At 49.6% G+C, this 15,691-nt stretch overlaps 1 protein-coding gene across 2 annotated transcripts in view; it reads left to right on the top strand.

Moving 5' to 3' along the window:
* NUP214 (nucleoporin 214) overlaps positions 1–15,691 on the top strand; it is a 72,424-nt gene that overhangs the window by 45,438 nt on the left and 11,295 nt on the right. For both annotated transcript variants that reach the window (XM_016196610.2, XM_087823012.1), the window contains exons 26-31: positions 1,074–1,152; positions 3,610–3,700; positions 5,365–5,426; positions 5,909–7,726; positions 8,452–8,522; positions 12,431–12,584. In XM_016196610.2, the coding sequence (XP_016052096.2) occupies positions 1,074–1,152; positions 3,610–3,700; positions 5,365–5,426; positions 5,909–7,726; positions 8,452–8,522; positions 12,431–12,584 (2,275 nt within the window). The remainder of the gene's footprint in view (positions 1–1,073; positions 1,153–3,609; positions 3,701–5,364; positions 5,427–5,908; positions 7,727–8,451; positions 8,523–12,430; positions 12,585–15,691) is intronic.

Raw genomic sequence — 15,691 nt, 5'->3', positions numbered from 1 at the left:
TTATGCCAGTCTTGATGTAGCAGGCTGGTCAGGACCTGGCGTTCTCTCCTAGGCCGCTTGGCTGGAGATGGAGACAAGTTGAACAGTTTCTAGTAATTGTGGGCCACAGTCCAGTATTTTACATTTATGGGGTATATGGATTTGCAGTTACTTTCATTTGACGTTACCTTAGCTAACCCACGCAGCAGCCACGTGCAGTGACAGGACAGGTGTACGGATAGGTTCCACTCATGGAGAAGCCGGGGCTCGTGTGACCGAGGGAGGCGCCCACGGTTAGCGAATGGTGGCCCAGAGCTGGGCCCCATGCCTTCGAGCTTCTTCCCGCTGTCGCTTTTCTCATTGTACCTTTCAGTGCCCATGCCTGGCGGAGAGGTCCTCTCACTCTCTCCTGCAGTCTGTTTCAGAGCTTGCCTATTCAGTGATGTTTGTTATGTCTGCTTCCAGGTTTTTGCCTGATAAACGCTGTCTCCTGCAAAAGTAGGCTATGTTGTCCACAGTTAAATAAAAGAAGCTGGCTGGAAGGGAGCTCAGGCTGTTGCTGTGCCTGTCCCTGAGAAGCCTGGTTTCTCTGCCACTCATCCTCCCTGAGAAAAGCAATGCTAGGTTGTGCTTGAGATTGAGCACCAGGACCTGCCTATTGTGTGTCCTCAAGCATGGCTCTCTGGTCCTTCTTTGCTGTGACTTACAATGGCATTCAAGCATTTAGCATTTGGTCCTTCTGGAAGTTTCCGTGTCCACCTTGGAGGACACAGGGTAAGGCACCAGTCGTAATGAACAGGACTAAAGAAGCATTGGCTGGAGGTGGAGACAAGTCGAACAGTTTTACTTTTTCATTTTACTGTAAACTTACTGAGAATCAGAACCCATTCCACTCATTTACTGTTCCATTCATTCATCTACCAAATATGGCAAGCATTTAAAAATACATGCTTAACTTGAAACTTTTAAAAAAATATTAAACTAAATAAATATGTTTATGTTTGTTTGTTATAAGTTATGTTATCATTTTACATGTTCCTTTATTCCAGAGGACAGTTAGTGGTTTCACACGTCCTGCTTGTGTTCTCTCATAGGGATCGCTCATAAATTCCCTAAAGCTGTCTGGGCCCACATCAGCCTCCGGCCAATCGTCATCTGGTGATAAAGCTTCAGGTCAGTTTGCATCTTTGTTTTGGTGGAAATAAAGGTGAAAGAACTGCTCCACCATAGGGTCATGTTCTAGATCACAGTCAGTCGACACAGGAAGCCAAGTAGAGAGAGATTCCAAATGCTCTAGTTGGTGAAGATTCGCCAGGAAATTAGCCTTCAGCAGCTCTGCCAGTTTCTGCAATTGGAGGGCAGTAGGCGAACCTTCCTTTAAATGTTTCCCTAAAAGGAGCAGTCGTGTGTCTTCACCTGCCTTGCGGAGGATCAGGTCAGAGAGGAGTGGATCAGAAGGAACATTGGGCTCTGTTCCTTCTACTAAAAGGAATAAAAACTCTCTTGGATCACAGTGACAATTCAAAACCAGTTAATACAGAAAGCAACATGTCTTACAGTGTGAGATTTGAGGTAGATGTAATGCCAGTGTTAAAGATTTGTTGACTTCACATACTTTCAGCACTCGCTCCAGCATGATTATTTACTAAAGTCGGTTTTACCACAGGCCTTTGACCAGGCATCCACGTTGCCCAAGGGAGCCTGAAGCAGGAGAATGCTTTTACTTACAGCCAGATTTCACTGTGCGGTCTTCCTCAGCAGCCCCTTTGGTTGGCTTCTGCCTCCCACTTTCTGCGGCAGTGATCTTGTGCCGCCTGCAGTCCTGTGTTCTCACCAGACTTTGTACTCCGGCCTTGATTGTGACCCATGTTTTCATGGGTCTTCAGGCTGATTCTCTTAGAGATGCTGCACTGCACACGGTAGCAACCTGCTCTCCACAGTCTCCTTGGTCATACACTCACCTGACTTCTCTGTAGTCAGAGCTTTCTGTTGGGTATTGGGTTTATCTTCACTAAATAGTCGTTGGACTCAGAAGAAAAACCATTCTTGTGTTAGCCAGAGTTGTATTCTGGAATGCAGGTTAATGCTGACCACAGATGTTACAGTGTGTCCCCCCCAGGAGAGGGAGGTGTGTAGCACTTCCTGTTAGAGGAACATTTTAGTGGAATTGTCCAAGACTTAAATCATGTAGGGTTCAGATTAAGAAACCTGTTTCCATTTCTGGCTGATATTTTAGAAAAAAGTTTGAAAGATCATATCCTAACTTCTTTCAGAAGCGTCACTGTAGCTCCTTTTACTACTCAGGTGCAGAGTGAAGGAAACTAAGGGACCTTGCAAGCTTCGGCGCGTCTCACACACTTAGCATGATGCACAGAGAAGCGTTTGAGATGGATCGCCTTGTGGCACCTGAAATACTCTTTCCTCACTAGGTGTTCACTTCTGTGTCCACTTGCTGGCTAATCAAAAGAAAAGGACTCTCGGGGGAGTAGGAAAGTTTTCCTGAGAAATACTATTTAATAATTTGCCAAAATTTTCTTTAAAAAAAGAAAAAGGCTATCTGAAACCTCTATAGACTAGTTCTCTTATTAATAATGGGAATACCTTCGTTGTTTTTCTGCTTATAAAAGCATTACAGGCCTACAAGAGAGCCTGTGGTGTAGAGATGGATAGTGTGGCAAGTGGAAGCTGTCCGGTAAGGTCCACGTTCCAGAGGTGATAACCCTCAGCAATCTGATGTGTCTCTCTCGGGTTACTTCTTTGTTGGCTTTTTAAACAAAAGTAGTCCTATCCCATCTGTATGGTCTGTGGCCGTTCCTCCCCCCCTTGCAGTAAATACCCTGCCCCTTTGCAGAGCTGCTGCAGCTCCCCTCCCGGAACATTTCGCCAGCTCCGCCCCGAGCCAGAGCTGCTGAGTGGCTCTCGATTGTAAGCAGGGCTGCAGAGTCCTTGTCCACACCGCGCTTACAATAGTTTAAAAATAACTTCCTAATGTTTACCCCATACTCACTTAAGGAGAAGGTAGTCGTTTTTTTGTGGTTTGGTTTGGGCTTTTCTAAATGTAGTTTTCTCATTCCCTCCCCCTTTAAAACCAGAGTAACTGGGGAAAGACAGGATAATACCGCGACTGTTGACAAGCAGTTGCCGAGATCCACTGTGGGGAGGATGACAGGCTGCCCTTGTAACTTCCCGCACTTCTATCACAGCCATTGTGTGTAACCGCCGTAATTTAAAGAAGGGGAGCTATAATTTGTTAAATAAAAAAATACTCCTATGGAAAATACAGAAATGGAGAGAGAAAACAAATCACCGTGAAGTCACTACTCGTAGATATTTAGTTACTATAACCCATTTCTTTTGGACTTTTTCCCTTCCGTATATATTACTTTTCAATAATTATAAAGCTACTTTTAAAGCTTTAAATTTTAACTGCAGTAGAATTATTTTGATCTCTTTCCCGGAAAGGAGATTTTGGTGGTCTTGGTTTGGAATTGACATTGACAGAGCTGAAGGGCAGCAGGGACCGTGCGTGTGACCTAGGCGCATGTGCACCACGCAGCCGCCGCCGCAGGAATACTGAGTGGAACTGTGTTTAACTGGCTTGTGATGTTCTTATTTTTCCCCTAATTTCAGGGCCGGGGGCAACCAAGACAGAAACCGCTGTGACTTCCACCCCACCTGCTGCTGGGCAGTTCAGCAAGCCTTTCTCGTTTTCTTCATCAGGGTCAGTAATAAACTTAAAATTTGTGGCAGATCACTTAAAATCTTAATCAGTGCGATGCTTGTAAAATGTGCACAAGCCCAGACTTACCACTACACGAATTATCTGATGCAAGTGGCAGTAGCTTGCTGTCCTGATGCAAATCTTATTTCCCCTTTTCAATTCGATACGTGTTAGTACATATTACTTGTTTTGTTTTTTAGGATGAGCCTCATTTTCTTTGGGTAGTGGGTCTGTGTCAAATTCTGTTGCTGGTCCCAGTCTATCGTGCTGAGCTCTCTTCATGCTGGCACCATCTGAGAACTAGCTGTGACCTTTGGATTGGCTTTAGTGCACGGAGGGGTCAACATGCTAAATTTCTGAGAGGAGGCAGTGACTTAGCCTCAGGGAGAGAGGGCTCACATTGAATCCTCTGAAAGCTGCCCAGGTGCCCTCTCCCTCCGGAGGTGGAGTTAGACTCTGGCTGAGATAGACCCGCGGTGAAGGTGGTACATTCAGCTCCTTAGAGAAGCCTCTTCAGTCCTCCCGGCAGTGCTTTTATAATTGGATCATACTGGCCGCACTCTTCTCTGATGTTAATGTACTTGAGCATTTCCCAGGCCTAACACGTTAAGAGAAAAGAGGGTGTTAGAACAGAATTTGGGTGGGGGAATTATATACTATGTTATTTTCTCTTTACGGTGAATCATTGTTTTATACTTTACAAAGATGGTTTGGAGCAAACTTTAAAGAGGAGGTCGGTGCCAGTATTAGTGCATCTTTTAAATGCTGATTAATCTTTACTCCTGGGAACTAATCTCCTTCCCATTTGAAAATAAGCTAAAAAGGTTTGGGTCAGCAGCTTACTACCTTTCTATTCTATAAAATTTCTTCACTAAGGTTGAGACAGAGAAAAAGCGGTTTTCTTAAATATAATAAAATGTTTAACACACCATTTGATGAAGGCCATGATGGGTTAAAAAAAACCCTAAATTCTTACGTTGCTTATTGCATTTGATACGCTTGGTGCCGTATATTTTAAAACTAGACTGATGTGAATTTGCTGTTTGAGCTTTTATCACAATGAGTAGTCTCTTCTGGCTCCCTCCTGGGCTGTGGTGTCTGCACTCGCAGTGGAAAGAAAAGGCGCAGGAGAGAGGAGGTCGAAGGGGTCAGAAGAGGTTTTGACCCACATTCTCCCAGCCCAGACCCACGGCTGACAGTGGCTTCCATTTCAGGCTCCCCATCACCTCCCCGGGGGCGGGGGCTCCCCGCGGTGCTCTGTGACACTCGGGCGGGTTACAGGAGGTCCTCCCTCATCAGCCTGTCTCGCCTCCTCACTCGTGGGCCATGTGCTCTTACCACCATCCCCACGTGCCCATCCCTGTGCGCTTCCCCTCCTCTGTCGTCCTTGGACTTGGTCCCCACCCAGACCTCTGCCAGCTGCCCCTCCAGGGCCTTCTCTACTGCTGCTCCCCTCCTGCCTCCCCCACAGATGGCTCTCCCAGCTTAGGGACCTTGGGACAGCTTTACTGTTTCGCAGATGCGAGGGATAAACTCTGTTGTTTATCTACTCGCTTCCAAGTCCCTGGAGAGCAGACTGTGTGAGCGTATGCAGAATGTAGCACCAGAGGGGAGTGTTGTGCCTCAGCTCCCTTCCTTTCTAACCTCTCCTCTCCACTCCCTAGGACTGGCTTTAATTTCGGGATAATCACACCAACGCCATCTTCTACTTTCACTGCCACACAAGGTACAGTCTCTGTTGCACAGCATGACCTTTGCGTCCCCCAGACACGTGCAGGGGTCTGTGCAGTGTGCAGATGTGTTGCTGCTGCCAAGTCTTGCTCTGCTCTCCACTGGAACAGGCCGGCCCGCAGCCAGCCCTATGCCGGGAATGTTCTCGCAGAAAGCACACGCCAGGGGAAAGTAGGGAAGATGCCTTTTTACTTCTCTTTTGGGAAAATACATTATTTTCATGTGTTCTAGACATGATGTATTTGTTGTGATTTAATGACCATAAAAAAGATAGCTGTGCTTTTCACCCCACTGAGGTGACACAGACCCCTAACGTTCCTGTGGGGAAGCGTTCACTGTCCTCCCCACGGAAGGCTGCTGGAACCAGCCACCTCTGACCGCATCAAGGGGGGAGACTGGCTTAGAAACGGGCAGTGGAGGTGTGACAGGTCATGTTCTGCTAAATCAACTCACCTTCTAATTTCTTTGTCTCACTAGGGGCAACACCCCCTGCTAAAGAGCCCAGCCAGCCTGACACATTCTCGTTCGGCGGGGCAGGCAAACCTTTACCTGAGACCATTCCTGAAAGCTTGGCTCCCTCAGCAGTGACAGCCGCATCTAGCTCCACTGGAGCCACCAGTGTCCCTCCAGGAGAGCCGGCCCTGTCGGGCAGCAGGCCTGCAGCACCTGCCGGAGTTGCGCTCTCCAGCCCCACCAGCAAGCTGGAGACTCCGCCAGCCAAGTCGGGGGAGCTCCTGTTTCCAAGTTCTTTGGCCGGCGAGACTCTAGGGAGTTTCTCAGGACTGCGGGTCGGCCAAACAGATGATGCCACAAAGGCCGCCAGTAAGGCTCCCCCCACTAGCCTGGGCAGTGCCCCGCCAGCCAGGACTTCCCTCGTCCCCACAGGGTTTAGCTTTGCTAGCCCTCCTGTGCTGGGGAAGCCTGTGGAGCCTCCTGCGACCTCCGCTGTGACCACCACCACGGGTGTGCCAGCAGCCAGCACTAGCACCAGCGGTGCCTCGACTGGTGTCTTTGGCGGACTGCCCCTCACCAGCGCAGGGTCCCCTGGGGTCATTGGCTTTGGTGGGCTATCTCTGAGTGGCAGCAAGACTAGTTTGTCATTTGGAAGTCAGCAGACGAACAGCACAGTGACCCCATCTGCCCCACCGGCAGCCACCACTGCCACTCCCCTTCCCACCTCGTTCCCCATGTTGTCGTTTGGTGGCCTCCTGAGCTCAACATCTGCTCCCACGCTCCCTGTGTCCTCTGCTAAAAGCACAGAGGAAGCAACGTCACCCTCTTTGCCTGAGAAGCCAGGCACCAGTGAAGTCTCAGCACCGGGAGCCTCACTTCTGGGGCCCCAGCAGTCAGCGCTGCTTCCCCAGGCTCCTCTGCAAACTTCTGACCCCGTTAAGAAAGAGCCTGCTCCTGCCCAGCCCACAGTCGGCAGCCCCGGTGCCGTGGTACCGAGTACCAGTCTCTTGGCACCTCCTGCAGAGGCCACGCCAGCAGCCACCGGGGTCCCTGACGTCAAGACAGAACCGGTACCTCCTGCTGCCTCCCTCTCGGTGCCCGGGCAGACTGCCGTCACGGCAGCCGCGGGTATAGGCCCTGTGGCTGCAGAAACGCCAGGACCCCCCGCCACCGCCAGCACCAGCCCCAGTGCTGCTCCGAGCCCCGCTGCAGATGTGGTGGTGTTTGGGACTGTCACTTCTGGCTCCTCCGTCTTCACTCAGCCACCTGCTGCCAGTTCTAGCTCAGCTTTCAGCCAGCTCACCAGCAGCACAGCCACCGCGCCCTCGGCCACCCCTGTGTTTGGGCAGGTGGCGGCCAGCACCGCTCCAAGCCTGTTCGGGCAGCAGACGGGCAGCATAGCAAGCACGGCAACCGCCACGCCACAGGCCAGCAGCGCGGGGTTCGGCAGTCCTGCCTTCGGCACCTCGGCCGCGGGGGTCTTCGGGCAGACGGCCTTCGGACAGGCCCCTGCCTTCGGGCAGTCGACAAGCAGCCCGGCGAGTGGCTTCTCCTTCAGCCAGCCTGGCTTCAGCTCTGGGTCCGCCTTCGGCCAGTCCGTGTCCCCCCCTGCCACGTCCACCAGTGGGAATGTCTTTGGTACCTCCTCCAGCGCCAGTAGCTCCAGCTCTTTCTCATTTGGTCAGTCTTCTGCCGGCACAGGCACGGGAGTGTTTGGCCAAAGCAACCCGCCTGCCTTTGGGCAGAGCCCTGGCTTTGGGCAGGGAAGCTCTGTGTTCGGTGGCACCTCGGCCGCCACCACAACAGCATCATCCTCTGGGTTCAGCTTTTGTCAAGCGTCAGGTAAGAATTTATGGAAGATTTTTACCTTGTTCCCCTCTGTGTTATTGTTGAAACATTTGCAACAAACCGGAATTACTTTTGTTACTAAGAGAAAAAAGGGAAAACGGACTCCACAAAGTTGAGAAGGGAACTGGCCTGGCTGGCGCCTCGGTGGTTAGAGCGTCCGTCTGCTTACGCACCAGAGGGTTGCGGGTTCAATTCCCAGTCAAGGGCACATACCTTGGTTGCAGGTTCCATCCCTGGCTCCTGTTACAACATGTAGCTCTGCCTGGTCTCCCCAGCCCTGCTCAGCCCAGCACCTCAGCCACATTGTGCTGGGTTAAAAAAAGATAAACTACCTGAAAGAATCTGGTCTTTGAGGTTAGAGCAAACCGGGGTGTAGAAATGTTCATAATATTCTGTCATTGGACAGACTTCTTGGCAGCTGATTCTAGAAGACAGCTGCTCTGAGAGGTACCACCCTGGTCCCTGTCCCCAGGGTGTGGTAGGAGCAGGATTCAGCCCTTGGGACTTTGGAATTTATACTCTTATAAAGTGTTAGCAATGCAAAAAGATCTTTATTTACTCATAATTTTCTCTGTTTCCTAGATAGGAAGACGGGTTTTATTCATGGGTTGATATATTGTTGGGTATCTTAGCATATTTGAAAGCCATTTAAAGAAACAAACCACTTTGATGTTGAAAAAGACTCTTCCAATTTAAACTTTTGTTTTTTTATTTTATAGGTTTTGGTTCCAGTAACACTGGTTCTTTGTTTGGCCAAGCAGCCAGTACTGGTGGGACACTCTTTGGCCAGGTAAATATGTGTGTTAACGTAAAATAATATATAAACAATACAAATCTGAAAGAAAAGATAACTGCACCGCCACCAAAATGGCTAGAATTGAAAGGCCTGACAGTGCCCAGCGTTGGTGAGGACAGAGAATGCTGGGAACACCGCCTACTGGTAAGGGGGATTCCCCTTTGAAAACCGTTTGGTAGAGTCACAGTTAGACACACAAAGTCCCTGTTGGTCCAGCAAATCCGCTTCTAGATGTGGAACCAATAGGAACGAGTGCCTTTGTTCAGAGCATGTGGATTAGAATGTTCATGGTAGTATATTCATAAGAGCTAAACAGGAAACAACCCAGATGCTTCGAAGCTGGAGATGGGCGGGGCCCCTGTGGTGTCTTTAGACTGTGAGCTGGAGAGCAGTAAGCGTCCTGCTCCTGTGCGAAACGGTGGTGGGGCCCGCGGGCAGCGTCAGTGAAAGAAGCCAGGCACCGAGCACACGCTGTTGGTGTATGCCCAGAGGCACTGACGGCAGGGCCTTGGGCAGACGCTCACGCGCCAGTGTGCGTGGCCGTGTGATTCACGGTGCCAAAGGTAGAGGCCGCCCAGGCGTCCATCGCAGGTGGCTGGATAGACAGAGTACGGCCTATATGCACACAGTGGAATTCAATCCAGCCTTCAGACGGGATGACGTTCCGGTTCACGTACATGTGGACAGACCTTAAATACGTGATCCTAATTAAAATAAGTCCCTTGTAAAAGAACATATGTTGTAGGATTCAACTCATAGGACATTTAGGCCAATTCAGAAACAGTCATTTAAAAGTGGCTGCGCAGGTGGAGACAGTGTTCTGAGCATAGAATTTTTGTTTGAGACAAAGAAAAGTTGTAGGAAGAGTGGCGGGGGTTGCACAACCCTGAGTGTACGTAACGCCAGCGACCTGCACTCTTCACATGGTTTTACATCACATACATTTACCACGATAAAAAATAAACATGGAGATAAAAATTATTTTCAAAACAGAAAAAGAGGAGGTAAATTCATAAAGCCAAAAACTAGATCTGAGATGACCAGCGGCCATGGTGGGGGCAGAGGGAACGAGGGAGTTGTCGCTTATGGTTACAGGATTTTGGTCGTGGTGATGGTTGCAGAACATCGTGACTGTAATTAATGCCCCTGGTTGTATAAAATGGTTAAAATGGCAAGTTTTATGTTTTATGTATATATATGTATACATATATATACACACACATATATAAACACAATTTTTTATTTTTATTTTTAAAAATATATCAATTTCAGAGAGAGGAAGGGAGAGGGAGACAGAGAGATAGAAACATCAGTGATGAGAGAGTCATGGATCGGCTGCCTCCTGCACGCCCCCGACTGGGGATCGAGCCCACAGCCCTGCATGTGCCCTGACGGGAATCCAACCGCGATCTCCTGGATCCTAGGTTGATGCACAAACGCTGAGCCATGCCACAATTTTTAAAACTTAATAATGTAATATACCAAAACCATTGAATTTTGTACTTTAAATCAGTGAGTTGTGTGGTCTATGAATGATATCCCAATAGAACTGTTTAAAAAGCACACAAACAAATTGGGGTGTGAAAGACGAGCAGGGACAACAGCGATCTGTGCAGTGTGAGGACCCCTGCCCACCCCTCCCCACCTTTGCTGAGAAAAAGGAAGTAAGGGCAGGACTGGAAAACGAAAGAACTGGCCATCTTGCCATCTCCTGTTGCCTGGAACTGTTGGGTCCCAATGCTGCAGCCCCACTGCCTCCTGGCACCAGGCTCAAACACAGAATGGGACAGATGACCTGAACCCTGAGCAAAAACAGTGTGGGGCCAGCCAGGGGTGGGACTCAGTCCCTGTCAGTCCGACACGTAGTGAAATCTGAATGGTTGCCTTCTCACGTTAGGGCACAGATGAAAGGGGGCTTCCACTCTCCAGAAAGAAACATCAGGTGTATGTTCTTCAGTCACCACACAGCTGTTCTCTTATATACAAAGACCAGTATACCCCACCCAAGTAACTGTGTAACATAGGAGGAAGCAACAATAAAAGGGGACGGTCATATTTTAGAAATACCAAAAACAGTGATCCAGGTGATCCAGACAATTGGAACTCTCAGGCAGAGACTTTAAAATAACTGTTGCACTCCAGGATTTATGAGAAAATAAAGGAATGGTTGACTAGGAACCTCAGCAGACAAGTGGGAATTACAGAAGCAAATTGCAAGTTGTGGTCTGTATCTGGAGTTTACGTCTAGTATCTGAAATAAATGATTAGACAGGTTAACAGCAGAGTGAGTACTACAGAAGAACAGGGGACTTGATATGTCAACAGAAATTATCTAGAATGAAGCTTGGCGTTTCTGTCTCCCTCTAAAACATTACCTCAGGCGAGGGTTTAAAAGAAAAAATTAGGTCAAACTGTCAAAAATTGCTATTTTTTGAAGGGCAGAAATGGCCATATATTGGCAGTTTCCACGATCTCGGCGTGATGCGTGGAAGTCGGCTGAAGAAGCTGGTATTTCCTGCATGCCTTCCTTAAGTTTAAGAAAAAGTGAGAGACATGCAGGTACACTAAGTACATTGCCCTAGGGTAAAAATTAGCGTGCTGTGTTCTGGGTACAAAAGAGTGGTGTGACTGTACCGAGGGGGTGATAAAGATGGTGTAGGCTGGGGCCAGATCGTGCAGGGTCTCGGATGGAGTTTTTAGCAGGAGTGGAGTGATCTGACTGCCACTTTAAGGTATTGTTCTAGCCACTTGAGCACAGGTTGTCCTGGAAGTTGAGCATTGGCTAATAGGAGAGTCCAGGTTGGGGCTTAGACCAGGGTACTGGCCGTGCACCTGCAGAGGAAGGAACACACTGGACAATGTTTCTGAGGTGGCCCCTGGCAGTGTGAATTTTGTCAGGATTAAGTGATGTTAAAGTGCTTAAGAAAGTGCCCGCCACATAGAAAGGGCTCCGTCAGTGGTCCATCGTCGTCAGCGTACCAAACGGCAGCTGTTTTCTGAGCATGTGATTATATATCCCAGCACTGTTCCAAAGCGCACTGCTCTTCCTAGCTCATCTCCTTCCCCGGCATTCCAAGATGGGGAGTTTATTGTCCCCATTTTACAGAGGAGGGACTTCACCACCACTCTGCCCCCCTTTGAAGGGGCCCCTGAAAGGTTCTGAGACACAGCTTCCCACTTCTAGGAGCCCATCTTATTCCACACTCTCGGCCAAAGAGGTAGCTTGCACTTATCTCTGATATTAGTGGCCCCGCAGTTCTAGTAGTGGTCCTCCTTCTCGAACCAATTTCCGGACAGAAATGCAGTGTGACGCCTGGCAACTTTGAGTCATCGCGCCCATGTGGCAGCATCCTCCGAGCGTAAGACCTGCGGGCTTGGACAGATTCTGCTGTGGTCGTCATTTCAATAACGGGGCTAATTTAAGCTTGTCTCTGCCTCACCTGGAAAGTCTTCACAGTATGAAGTAAAAGTGCACATAGGGAGGAAAGGCGGCCTGAGTCACTCAGCAGCGGATGCTGATGAGCTCAGCCAGACACGGGAGGAATCAAAAGTAGAGGTGTTCACGACAACGTAGAAATGTTTCTACTTCTCCTCGAGGGGAACTCCAGAGGGGTTGGTGTCCTTGCCTCTGGCGCCGTGTCGGCAGAGACCGAAGGCCGCAGGGCAGAGAGACCTTTCAAGTTCCCACGCACTGTAAGTCGGCTTTCGGGGGACCATGAACAAAGCTGAGGGCTTCAACGTGTAGGAAGGCCCTGTGCGGAGCCCGGGTGCTCCGTTGGTGAGAGGGCATCCATGCCAGGACTGATCAGACCGCTGCTGCTCTTCCGTTTGTGCCAGCTATGAGCACCTCCTGTCACACTGACCTCTCAGCCTCTCTGCCTTCTGCCCCGTTTATTTTGTAGCAGCCATCGTCCAGCAGTGGGGTGTTCGGGTCTGGAAGCACTGGACGAGGGGGCGGTTTCTTCAGTGGCCTCGGAGGGAAACCCAGCCAGGATGCAGCCAACAAAAACCCATTCAGCTCGGCCAGCGGGGGCTTCGGATCCACAGCCACCCCAAGTAAGTGGAGAAAGTTTCCCCAGTCCCGGCACCCCCCCAAACACCAGTGCCATCCTCCTGGTGTTAACACCGTGGTCACAGGTATGGAATGGAAAGGTCGAGAAGGGCCATTTAAAATATCTACCCCACCTGGCCAGTTTGGCTCAGTGGTTAGGGCATCGGCCCGAGGACTGAAGGGTCCCAGGTTTGATTCTGGCCAAGGGCATGTGCCTCGGTTGCAGGCCCAATCCCCTGCCCCAGTCGGCACACGCAGGAGGCGGCCACCCGATCTCTCTCTCTCTCTCTCACATCAGTGTTTCTCTCTCTGTCTCTCTCTTCTACTCCCTTTGAAAAGCAAGGGAAAGAATATCCTCGGGTGAGGATTAAAAAACAAAACGTCATCTACCCCTTCACTTCTCGGCCTTTTGCCTAAGATAAGTGGGAAGTATCTACCCCAAAGCAGTGCGTTCTGTTTTGATTTTGTTTTTTATTTTTGGTTTTTTAACATGTCCACTGTAATCATGGGAAGACATCAGAGCTGCAGGGAGAGGGTTGAAATGAGTTGGATAGAATGACTTGGGGTGAATACCAGCAGGCAGGCTGCCAGGCGTGCTTGGGGAGCTGGGTCTTCGCTTGTGTCGTGCTCTCCCTGACTTGCCTTTAAAATCCAGCTGCTGCCAAGAAGTGTCACTCAGAGGTTGAAACCCTCATTATGTCTCATGTCTTAACTTTTCTGCCTTATCTCAGACGAAGCCGTACCCTTCTGCTGACACTTTCTCCTCCAGCTAATCTTTAAAGTACTTTATTGAGCTGTCTCTTCATGGTTGGAAATGAAATTTATTTGTTTATATCTTTAAATATAATATATATCCTGCTGCCAATGGGGCTGAGATGGGAAGTTGGGAACCTGTCATCTCTGTCTTAGCCTCTCTCATATAATACTCTGCACAGCGAGTCTTCATCTGTGTGCTGTACAGGACCTGAGAGCATCAAGAGCTCATGCCCTGTGGGCAGGGCAGGTGTTTCCTTAGTGCTGCGTTAGCTCATCACTAAAAGCAAAACTCCCTCCTGAGTCTCCCAGATTCACAGATCTGTTCTTTGATGTCACTGTGGGCCTAGTGATATAAAAAGAGAGATCATGGTCAAGAGACACTAAGTCTTCGCTTGTAACGTGTCATCAGAAATTTCGTTCTTCAGCCTTCAGTCAGCCAGGGGGAATTTAGAATCCTAGAATGAGGGCTCCTAGAGGTTGAGCCTAGTCGTCTTCAAAAACTGTTTCTGGGATGAACTCAAGCAGAAGCCTGATTTGCAAAGCAGATAAAAATAGGTTACTCAGAAGCAGGGGCCAGAACCAGAGCCACACCTGGGTGGTTTCCCCACCTTCCCAGCTGTCAGCCCAGAACTGAGGGTTCCACGCACACACTGTGGAAACGTGGTCCTGCACAGCACACTCCGTTTTCCAGTAATGAACAGCAGAGTGGTGTCGTGGTTTCTTTAAGTCACAGAGCCAGGAAGTGGCAGATCTGGAATTCAGCCGCAACTTATACAGCGTGCCAGCCAGCCTCTGGCACAGAACAGGTGCTTGATAGCATGCTGGTTAGAAATGAGGGTTTGCCCCCTGGGTTGGTCATCACCTGCGAGATTGGGGTGCGAGCCTAGTTGACAAAACTTAGGTGGGTCATATCCTTGTAAAAATTGCTTTCCTTCTGGCTGATTCCTCTCTAATGCCATGGCTCTTACCTGTCAGAGAATTGCTTTCTCTCGTTGGTGGGCTGGCGCTGGTTCGGGAGAGCCTGCTGTGCACACCTCTCCCAGCTCCCCGTTCAGCGATGGCAGGGCGTGTTCATTTACACCCTGCGAATCGGACAGTGCTGCCCCCCCACACACCTGTTGGTCACTGTCCGGCCCTTGTTTCTAATTCGTTACTTCCTGTGTAAAATGAGCATCTCTATTCCTGATACCAGACACCTGCAGGCTTTCATCCATCCCCCTCACCCAAGCAGCTGTTACCCAGCAGTTCACATTTATGCCTCAGGGAAGTTTAAGTGCATCTGAAAAGATGCAGGAAAGACTTAACATTTTTTTGTTTTTAAAAACTAAATATATGATTTGATGGTGATAGGGACGGCCCTCTGTAGCCCCAAGGACCGAGTGCAGGATAGGAGGAAGGAATGATGGAGAAGGAAGAGCTAGAAGTCACCTGGCCACAGAGCTGAGAATGCTTTCTGCAGGTCGCCAGGGTCGCCTCTCTCCTTGGGTGACTGCAGCATTCGATACCCGAGCACCACCCCTCTCCTGGGCTGTGTGGACTGGCAGTCCAGGCCCTCTTCCTGCCTCTCAGCAGTCCCTTCCCTTTTCTGTCACTGTGGGATGTGTTCCCCATTGCCATCTGGGTATTACAGCAGCCTCCAGTCTCCCCCACGGGAGTCTGGAAATCCACACCAAAGTGAGCAGCTTAATACTCTTATTTTGCCACTATCCCTACTCAGAACCTTTTGTCAGCTTCCAGCTGACTATAGCGTAAAATCTAACTCCTTATGCTGAAATTTGGGGCCCTCCGTGAGCAGGCCCAGCATGCTTTTCTTTTTTCTTTTTCCCCCTCTATTTTTTGAGAGAGAGACGGGTAAGGAGATTGACTTACTGTCCCACCCACCCGTGCATTCATTGGTTGCTTCATTTATGTGCCCTGAGGGAGATCCAACCTGCAACCGTGGTGTATGGGCGTGACGCTAACCAGCTGAGCTACTGGCCAGGGCCCCAACATGCTTTTCTGACTTTGACTCAGTTCCCCTAGCACAGTCTCACCACTTCATGCCGGTGCTCACACTGCTCCCCCCACACCACCCCCTAAGGGTGGATGTGATTCTCTGCCTCTGCAGTGTGGCCTCAGGGTCACGTGGGCCCACGTGATTTCTCGTCTGAATCCTGCAGCCCTGTGTTCTGTTCCTCAATGAGACATGGAGCAGAAGGTAGGTAGCTATTATGGATCACCTACTGAGTACTGGATGCTCAGTACACGTAGTCTGATCACTTCCAACAGCAGCACTTTTAGATGTGGCCGTCCCTGTTTTACTGATAAGGGCAGAGGAGGGACGTGGACTTGTGGGGTAACAGCCATTAAGTGGCAT

The sequence above is a fragment of the Miniopterus natalensis genome, chromosome 12 (assembly GCF_054644295.1).
Source record: "Miniopterus natalensis isolate mMinNat1 chromosome 12, mMinNat1.hap1, whole genome shotgun sequence".
Lineage (NCBI taxonomy): Eukaryota > Metazoa > Chordata > Mammalia > Chiroptera > Miniopteridae > Miniopterus > Miniopterus natalensis.
The sequence above is the reverse complement of the archived record's forward strand: the minus strand, read 5'-3'. Positions and strand labels throughout refer to the sequence as shown.